General features: G+C 32.8%; 1 protein-coding gene across 1 annotated transcript; it reads left to right on the forward strand.

The window, feature by feature from the left end:
- Positions 1–4,690: 4,690 nt before the first annotated feature.
- Positions 4,691–6,290, forward strand: LOC111479965 (transcription factor MYB26-like). The gene is made up of 3 exons (XM_023124896.1): positions 4,691–4,898; positions 5,035–5,164; positions 5,323–6,290. Exons 1-3 carry the CDS (start codon positions 4,766–4,768, stop codon positions 6,098–6,100), a joined length of 1,041 nt encoding a protein of 346 aa, XP_022980664.1. The 5' UTR covers positions 4,691–4,765; the 3' UTR covers positions 6,101–6,290.
- Positions 6,291–10,709: the final 4,419 nt, after the last annotated feature.

The raw sequence follows: 10,709 nt of genomic DNA on the forward strand, positions 1-10,709 counted from the left end.
GTTAAAGTGAACATTATCTATATTTAAAAAGAAAAATAAGTCAAAGGAAAATAATAAATAATTTCTAATTTTTTTGAATAATTAGATGGGGACCAAATCCCTGTCTCTGCTGCACCTAATTTTTCGAAATTAACACTGCCTCGTACAATTTGAAAGTGATTTGTATTTTGAGGAATTATTGAGTATGAACAAACAAGGAACATAAAGAGAATATTATTTGCATTAATTATTTGAATGAACGGTCGAAGTATAAAATTAAATTTTGTTGTCTTTACTCAGATCATTAAATGTGAACATAATCAAGTTTAATATAGTACCCTAGTATTAAATATTATTCCTCAGTCATCTTCATTCTTTTGTCACCATAGTTTTGATATATTTTTAACATAATTCGATATAAAGTATGAATATGAGACTAAAAGATTTGAAGTTTGAATCCGTTACGATTATAAATTCATGCAATAACTCATACCAAAATTTATACTCAAATTCAAAATTCAAAGGTACATGAATGAACCAATGTCACATATGAATGAGAATAGTCCTAAAAGTAAAAAGACTCAAAAAGACATAAAAGAATTGAAAGTTATTACCTTCTTTTTTTTATGGTTCAGTCATGAATTTTATAGTTAAGTGTGCTTAGGTTGGAGAAGTATTATCTCGGGTGACCTCTTAGAAATTTTCTTAAGATGTATACGAATGAGGATAAAATATGCTCGGGATAGTCTTTATTCTTATAAGTGAGGAGTAAGTAACAATACCATGTCTAGGGAGATTCAAGGAATGTCAGAGTCATTAGGTGCCAAATTTGAATTTCGAATCGTGATACGAATCCTATCAAATCAATATTTTATGATAGAATGTTAATCTCAACAAATAAGACAAATTGTATTAATGAACGCAATACAAATTAAAATTATTGAAAGAGCATATGGCATAAATGTATCTTTCAAATGTTCACCAAATATTGAAGCAAGCACTTGGTGAAGATGGTGAAATGCTATTCCTTATTTGATGATATGATAGTGAGATGACGTTGGGCATAGCTTCACAAAAAAGTCTGGTAGCTTTTCGTCTTGTATACGTCCGATCTCTGTCTTCTCTCTTCTCTCTTCTCTCTTCGTGTAGAATAGAGATTCAAGCTTTGATTCTGACCCCTTAGTCAAAAGTATATGTAGTTTTAACTAGTTAAGTTATGTTCGAATTGACTATCGAAATGAATATAAATAGAACGTGGTAAAAGTAAGTATGGTTCCGTGTAAAGGAGAGATTATATTTGAAAAATAAAAGAGAGAATAAAACAAAATTGTATTAGGAAGTGAGAGGATTTAGAAAGGAAATGGTTTTAATTTTGTGTAAAGAGATGTTGAGAATTTGATATATGTGATCATATAAGCAAAGCGTAGGACATGATATTGACTTTTGTGGAAGAAAACCATGCAAACTTTATCATCTTTATAGAAAAAATAAGAGTACAATAATTCATAACTCCACTATGCTCCAATTAACCTTTTTTGAAACACCCTTTTTACTGTAACTCTCTGGTTTTGAATTCCTATGGGAAAATTTTGGAAAAAGTAAAAAATGGGTCTCATATGTAAAAAGTTAACATGGGTAAAATTTGATTTTAGCTAATGAATATTATACTTATTATACTAATTTTATGGGTTAATTTGTAGATTTCGAAGAATTTGAAGAAAAAAAGTTCTAATATTGCGTCTGAAAGAGTATTTTATATTATAGTTTGATTCGAAAAATGATTTAATTTATGTTATGGTATCATGAAATTAGAATATGCATAGGTATAAAACATTATCATGTAGAGTTTAGGATCTACTTGTAGGGTTTGGGCTATAAATGGAATAAGTAAAGCTATAATATTGTTTTAAAGCCTAAATCACATGTGAGGAGATTACATATTAAAGCTTAAAGAGTAAAATGTGGTAAGTTTTGTTTGTGCTTCAACCATTGCATGAAAGGTCATTCTTTGTGTTTGTAATGATTCTACTAGCTCATGCTTTTATAAAAGTTGTAAGATCCTTCTTTATATATATATATATGAGATGATTTTATTAGAGTTAAAGTTCGGAAGATTTGTAAAGTCACTTCTTGCATTTATATAAATGATTCTACAAGGTTGTTTCTTAATAGTTTGTAAGATCTTTCTCGAGTAGAGACATTTTTCTATGGATACAACTCTAGAGAGTTGCAATGACGTTAGATTCTTCCAACCCCTTAATGTTAGAGGAAAAACGGAGCCTAAGAAACCTTGTCCAAAAGGGGCCCTCTTGTTTCATACTAGCTAAAAGTTTGTTCGTGATCATCACGATAGGGATATTTTGACGTTTTTGAAAAACTCTACTATACTTCAAATCCAATTTGCATTCTTGCCCATCCGATACCTTCAGAATTGTGTTGGAATAAAAAATACCTCCTCGATTGCGCTAGACATTTCCGAGAACTCACTGAGCTCATGAGATTCTTCTCCTTGCATGCATGTGAAATGATTATGCTAGGGTCGTGTCCTAAGAATTGCAAGATCATTCCTTGCATGTATATGATGTGATTATTGTAGGATCATGTCTAACTAATGAGATCATTCCTTGTTTTTATATGATGAATAAAATAGGATCTTTGCTCTAACAAACAACATGAACCCTAAATATATATATGAGCTTAAATGAGCTAGCTTATGTGAAATCAAATATTTGAGATAAAAGCTCAGAAAAATTATCTATTGTGAACCTAAATATTGAGATAAATTCGGAGAAATTATCGAATATGAACCCAACTATAGGATTAAGCTTAGAGGAGTTAACGACGTGAACCCTAATAAAAAAGATAAAATATTTAACTTAAGCTAGTAAGCTACTTAATAGTATTTTTATACTCATTCTTGCTATTCTTTCTGCATGTGATACCTACTTTTGTATAGTTGCTGACAATGACGTATTGAAGTTTCGAGACTATAGAGCAACAATCATGTGCTCGTTTTGTGTTTGATTAGAGGGATCCGAAGTTGTGTTTTAAGAAAAATGAAAATTGAGTGAAAAAAAAGTGAGATACTAATATTAGTTGATGTCAATTAATGGCAATAACCAAAATTGTAGGTTGGATTATTTTTATGATACATTTTTGCTTGCTTATCTCTCCCTCTTTTTTGCTTGCTTTTCTTCTAATTAACTTTACCCATTTTCTCAATTTCTTTATTTTCATAATTCACCATCCTTTTTTAATTTTTATTTTGGGATGCAAATCTAATTTTTATACCCAAAAAAAAAACCCATAATTATTAATTAATTAACTAGGCCCATTTGTGTGCAATTCTATAGGGATTTGTCCCTTTTCTTTAATAAAAATAATAATAATAATAATAATTGTGCCAAATTATTGGGAGGAAAAGTTAAATATTAATTATAAAATTGGAAACTTTGGCAATAATTATATTGGTTGGCCACCAATTTAGAGGTAGCTTAATTTTTAAAATTTTTGAAATATTGATTTTTTTTTTTTTCATTGTTTTTTTTTTTTTACAATAATTCCTTCTTCAAGAATAAATATTTGAATTCATAACAATTTAAAAAATTAAAAAGTTTCTAAAACTACTTTTTATATTGGTTGTCCTAAGCCGTTGGATCTTGATCTTGATCAGACAACATATCGCTTTCCAATGGTAGAGAACATAGTATAAAGAGCAAAAATTTGATTTTGGTAGAGTTTGTTATTAATAAATAATTAATATAAAAAAAATATTATTAGGGAAAGGGAAAGAAGTCAGGAAGGACCACCTCGGAAGCCCGAGTGCCACGTCACCACGTGTGGCCAACCTATTTCATTCGTCTCTAGTAGGTCCTACGATAATTCTAGAAATTTTCTAATACTCGTACAATGCATTCTTCTTTTCTAGCTTTGTTTAATAAGACTCAGATTTGGAGGTCGAGTCATGGATCTTTGATATGATAATTTGTGTATTATCGGTTGAATTATATACCTAGATGCACCAATACTTTTATTTTCACGTTTTTTTAGTATGACAATTGTAGAAATAAAAGGTTGAGGTTATCGATCTTCAGATGATAATGTGTCATACCCACTCAATTATACTCGATTTGACTATCTTTTTTTGTAACAACACAAGTCCAACGCTAACAGATATTGTCTTTTTTGGGTTTTCCCTTTCAAGTTTCTCCTCAAGGTTTTTAAAAAGCATATACTAAGGAGAGATTTTCATACCCTTATAAAGAATGTTTCATTCTCCTCACCAACCGATGTGAGATTTCACAATCCACCCCACTTTGGGGCCCAGCGTCCTTGCTGGCACACCACCTCATGTCTATTGTATATTGAGGCTCAGCCTCCTTCCTAGCACATCGTCCGGTGTCTAGCTTTGATACATTTTAAAAACTTGAAAGGAAAAGTCCAAAAAAGACAATATTTGATAGTATGAGACTTGGGCTGTTACATTTTTTCGTTTAGATATTCACCTATCGAGCCAATACCCTTAAAGTTTAGGTAAAACGGTATAGAATATTTTTTCATACTTGGGTAGTACTAAAAAAATTTGGTAGACACGAAAAGGAGAGGATGTAGGGCATTTGGCATGAGCCCTAAGCGGCCCACAACCGTACAGCTTCCCCTGCATTAAATTCATTACCCCTTTCCCTTTCCCTTCACACTCCCATAATGTCATTCACTCTCTCTTTCTTCTAACTTCATTCTTTGCTTCTTCTCTCTCTAAAACATAACCCTCTAAGGGAGAGAGGATATGGGGCACCATTCTTGCTGCAACAAACAGAAGGTGAAGAGAGGGCTGTGGTCACCGGAGGAAGATGAGAAGCTTGTCAATTACATTTCTACTTATGGCCATGGCTGTTGGAGCTCTGTCCCTAAGCTTGCTGGTAGTTACCTTCTCTTTTCCCCCTCACAATTATTACGAAACTCGAAAGCTCGAGTTTCGGTAAATTTGATCATATAGATTCGAATCGGTCAATCATACTGTTTCTCCTTCAAATAATTTTTCGGTATGTTTTGAAGGCCTACAACGATGCGGGAAAAGTTGCAGGCTTCGATGGATAAATTATCTAAGACCCGACCTTAAACGTGGGAGCTTCTCCCCCCAAGAAGCTGCCCTCATTGTTCAACTTCATAGCATTCTTGGCAACAGGTGTCTCTCTCTTTTTTACTCTCTAATTTCTCAACGATCAAATTGATTATCTTGGTGATACTAAATTACCCAAAATGTTGCACCGACCTATAATATAGAGAGAAAAAAAGATATCAACTTTGATTCTAAACCTCTTTTTGTTTTTGGGTTTCTTTCAGATGGGCTCAGATAGCAAAGCAATTACCGGGAAGAACAGACAATGAAGTGAAGAATTTTTGGAATTCGAACATAAAAAAGAAGCTGATCTCTCATGAGGTTTCAGCTTTGGCCACCTTTCCTGGCCATCTCCAAAACCCTAATGTTTCCATTAATAATGAGGGCTTCTTTATTCTCAATGCAAACCCTAATTTGATTCTGACCACCTCAGCCCATCATGATCAGCCATGTCTTCCAACTACAACGATACAACCTGGTTATGATCTCATTGATTATAAGCTTCAGCAATTCACCAATCTCAATCCAAATGCCAATTTGGTTCATTTGCTGCCTTCCTTGTCCCCCTCAACCAACTTTTTACCTCACAGCCCTCCATTGTGGCAGTCATTGGGCGGCTACCATCCCCAATCGCTCGACTCCGACCAACTAATGGTTGCAAGCGGAGAGTTTGTCACTCCAACAACGACACTACCTCAATACGTCGATGGTTCGATTTTGCATCCCGCAAAATTATGCGAAGTTGGTGAGGAAAATCTTTGGTCATCAATTCCACAAATTTCAGCTCCTTTGCAAGATCTTGACCCATTTACCAAATTATCAAGCTTTCCAAATGGTTACTACCCACAAGATCAATGCTTGGCAGCCAATCAAATGGCAATGGAGCAAATTGACAAGATAATGTCATCGATCTTGCAGATCCCGTCGTGCTCCTCGTCGTCGTCATTGTTGGGTCTATCGGAATTATCGAGCAATCTAGTTTCGTTAAGCTGGGGAGTGTAGGATACGTAGGTACATCATAGTATATGTGTAGGTAAGTAATAATTGAAAAAAAAATGCAATTATTTTGGTTTGATATGTATGTTTGAGAAGGTAAGAGGTAGTCCATAGGGAAAGAACCTAAAAGTTGCTAGTTCAGGTTGTTTACAAAGTAATGCTTGATCAAGTACTATAAATACATTGCCTTGTTTCACATGCCTCCTTCAAATTCCTCAAATATATATTCTCTATACTATCTTATCCTTCCTACATTCCAAACCATATCCTATATTTGTAGCCTAAGTATAATCAAAACACCTCCCTACAAAACAAAGGACAAAATGAAAATTGACCTTAAAAATGTCGGGAAGCTCTTAACTAATGGTTGTTCTAGCTCGGTTATATTAATTAAATATGGGGTAAAGTTTTTTTCTAGCTTCAAGTTGAAGTAAAAAACAGTTTAACTTACTATTTGGTATCTTATCTCCTTATCCACATGACTATGTAATTATTTAGTTAAAATTTAAAAAGTTAAACATGAAGATTAGAGGATAAAAGGAAAATTTTAGAAATTTAGAAGCTAAAAACTAAATTTATAATTCATAAAAATATATTGATGGAATATAGATTTGTAGTAAATGCATTAAAAAAAGTAAAATAGAAAAATAGAACATGAAAAGGGGAGGCGTCAGAAATTTATTGAAGAGAAGCAAAAATAGAAAAGATAGAATTTGGCGGTTAAAACTGAAAGGAGGGATCTTATTTTTTATTATTATAGACTTGTTCATGCATGTAACTACCTTATCTTCGACTCCATGACGGTCACCGTGAAGTAGTCAACCATATAAGGGCACCTTACCTTTACCGGTAAAAACATGAGTAGTACTTGGCTTTTGTATTTTAAGGAATACTAAGTGACCCCACTATTGGGTCAGGAAATACATAAATGACTTTGAACTCTGTTTTCAGTAAAATTGGATGTATAGTTCTTCTCTACACATGACTCAAGTACGTGTACATGAATCCACCAAGCAAATGTATACGTACTCCTGGACTTGCCCTTCAACTTCTGCACACTCACACAATCGAAACACACAAAGGGAAAGGAGATGTATCATAACATCATGACAAATATAAATGTCATATAGTATGCATTTGTATTAATCATAACGGAGAAGTATCTCAATGTGTACGACACCTAAAAATACATGAAGTCCCCTTAACTTCAAATCATATAATATGCAGATCGCACATTTGTCTTTCATAAACATTTTCATGGATACATTCTTAGCATAACAATACCTTACAATCTCGAAAATAATAATGCTAACATGGTGTGCATGACATATCATAGCATAACATAAGTCATAATACATCATCACGTAGTCATAATATAATAAGTCATAACATTGCATAACATAATTAACATCACAAGAGTTATAAAATACGGCACATGGAGGGGGCATAACACACGTGTTGTTCATACAACGTTCAGTTCATCCAACCATATCAATAGTAAACTTATTTACTTGGTTGACCTAGGTCAAAGTCACTACGTTCCCTTGATGCTAGCTTAACACTGCACTTTGAAATTTAATTTTACCTCGAGAGTCTCCCAACCATAATTTAGAATTCTACTTTGGAAAGTGTCTTACCTAATTATGCATAAAATAATTTAAGCTTACTCCAATTTATTTAAGTTAGCTAAAAAGTAGTCATACTAACATTTAATCCATCTAAAGAGTTGAAACTAGTAAGAAAGAGTCCGAGAGTATCAAACTCATGTTATTTCAACCGAGAAGCCAACCTAAAGCTGTCAGAAAATGTACTCTCTAAACCACTCAAATGAGATGAAAGGGAGCAATTATTGCAAATGCCTCGCTTTGGACAACAACTTGGTGCATTTATGGCAACTGCATTTTCCAGTGTCCTAAGATAGGCACTGAACTACATATAGCTTTGTATGTGTACCAATGATTTCAATTTTTAATGTCTAGTGTGAGCTCGTAGAAATTCCCTGTCAATTTCTCTTGGCCTTTTGACTTTTTTAACATTCTAATTCCACGAGTATCAATTAATTTTAGTCTTTATACTTTTAAAGGTAGTCCATTATTACACGAGTCAATTTAACATAGCTACCTTGAATTCACTCGACTGCTTCGTTATCACAACCCTAAACTTGTCATTGAGGTTGATGTCTTTTAACGAACATTCCTCATCCTTTGCTTCCGAACTTGGAGGCATGGAGATGGTTCGAGCTATGATTCGAGCTATGGTTCGAGCTATGCTTGGAGTAAAGAATCTCGACAACGTCAAATTTATAAAGGAGAATGTGAGTCAAATTATTAGTAGTTACCAAATTGTGGTGCAAGTTTAAGAACATAGCTAGTGATTTATTTATGAGAATTTTTAGTTGTTTTTAACTTATTAAGAAAGTTAAGGAAATTTGTGGTTCTTTCTCCCTTAGAGATACTCATCAGAGGTATGCTCTATTCACCGCTACAAAAAAGTTAAAAAGTGCAAGTGTCTAAGGTTCTTAGTACAACCAAAACTATCCCCTCAAGTTGTTCTTTATACTTCACTTTTTTTTTTTTTTTTGACATACTTGTCTAATACATGTTGTCCATAGCTGCATGTCTATTACATGCCAAATCCCTCGTGTCGTGCTACTTTACCATTTTCATGATGTATAGTCTCTTATTATATATGTATAGTCTCTTATTATATTTTCTTGAAATGCCTTAAAATGTACTAGAGAGAGATGTGATGAGTCGTCAATTCTTCTTGCACGGAGTTATATGCTATTTGAGTCGTATTGTCTTTCTTACTGGCTAGCTTATAACATTGGTTTCATCATTGCTTTCAGCCTTACTTCCAAACTCTCTTTCTAAAATCACTATGCCCCCTTCTTCTAAATCTTTCTTCTCGAAGCAAGATTAGAAGCTTGGATATACTTCGTACGGCCAAAGGCAACACGTTGGCCGTACGAAATCAAGTTGGTTAACTCACTCACTAGTAAGAGTGAGTGCCGCACAATCACTTGCCGACGTCCTGAAAAAATACGATTGTAACACACCACATGCCCTTGAAGCTCTTACTTGAAGCCCATCACAACTTTAGTCCTTTGATAGTCTCTCTTACAAAATCAGTTTTTTTTCCCTTCTTTTTCTTGTTTACTTCTAACATGGTGATGATAACGAGGACACACTTTACGTGTTAGTTAAGTTACGTTTGATTACCAGAATTGTATCACGATTTTCCATTTGAACATAACTTAGCAGATAAAAGGTCAACTGCGATCTCAAAAGTCGAATCTCTATTATTAAATCTGAATAACTAAGTAATTCGACACAGCAGAAGTGCCATCTATTAAAATAAAAGTAATGTATAAGAAATGAGATAGATCTATTGGTAAAGCAAGTTTAAAAATATTTGGGTAAAATTATTGATAGAATAAGACTAATGATAGGAGACACTTGCTTTGTTCACTAAAGATTTTTTAGATATGAATTATTAAAGAACCCAAAAACGATTATTTTGAAGATCAAAATCAAGAGTAAAAAAACTCGTTTTTAAACTTGTGATTCAAATTCTTCTGCAAGATAGCTCAATTCAGCTTAATTAGAGCTACTTGAATGACTACGTATAATCTTGAAAATGAACTTTAAAGTAACTTATTGTCAATGGAAAAGCTTTAACTCTCGTGTCCATCAATATTATAACGACGGCTAGGTATGGTAGCTTAAAATCTTGAAAATATTTTTATAAAGCTAAAAAAAAATAATAAAACCTCGTTAAATCCGAAAAATTAATATTCTAATAAACTAACCTAAAATTTGTAACGTATCCAAGAATAATTGAAAGGTAATTTGTGGTAGCTTTCTTATTTGGTATAGGAGGCTTTGTAACTAGAACTTATTTCTTATAATTCTCCATCTATAGTTGATTATTTTCCATAATTTTTGTCTTATTGGATGCGTAGTTAAAAGTTCACAACTTCTGTAGAATAATCAAATTGAGACATGTACGAACGAGGAAGAATGAGTTTAGAACAAAAGTAAAATAGGATGAAAAAATTGTAGTAGGAAGCATGCAAGGAAGGAGAGGAATGTGCACGTAACGTACGTGTAGTGTGCACGTGGGTCAGTCCCATTTTTGTCTATCTAACCTTAGATTATCTATTTTTCGATCCGATTTATTGAATATGAACCTTAAGATAGAGGTAGTAAAATGTTGTTTAAATTAGAATAAGATAAATTCAAGTTAGAATTTCTGTAGTATTAAAGAATAACTCAGCTTCAATTACGCAAATCCTTAAATCACAAATATTAAAACCTTTCAAATCAAGATAGATTTCATTCTAAATTAATAAAACTCTTAGAAACTCGATCTAAAAACCTTAAATAAGGTCTTTAGATCTAAAATGTCTAAGAAATTAAAAAGGATAAAGAAATCACATCTGAAGTTAAAATTTAGATTATTTTATCGATCAAATATCTTAAAGTGAGAAAATTTATTTGAGATTCAAATCACTTAATACATTAATACAATACCATAACTCTCGATTTTTATCATTCGTCCAAGAATATGTAACCAACAAAAAAAAAAAAAAAAAAAAAAAAAAAAAAAACCC

Source organism: Cucurbita maxima, unplaced genomic scaffold, assembly GCF_002738345.1.
Source record: "Cucurbita maxima cultivar Rimu unplaced genomic scaffold, Cmax_1.0 Cma_Scf00005, whole genome shotgun sequence".
Taxonomy (NCBI): domain Eukaryota; kingdom Viridiplantae; phylum Streptophyta; class Magnoliopsida; order Cucurbitales; family Cucurbitaceae; genus Cucurbita; species Cucurbita maxima.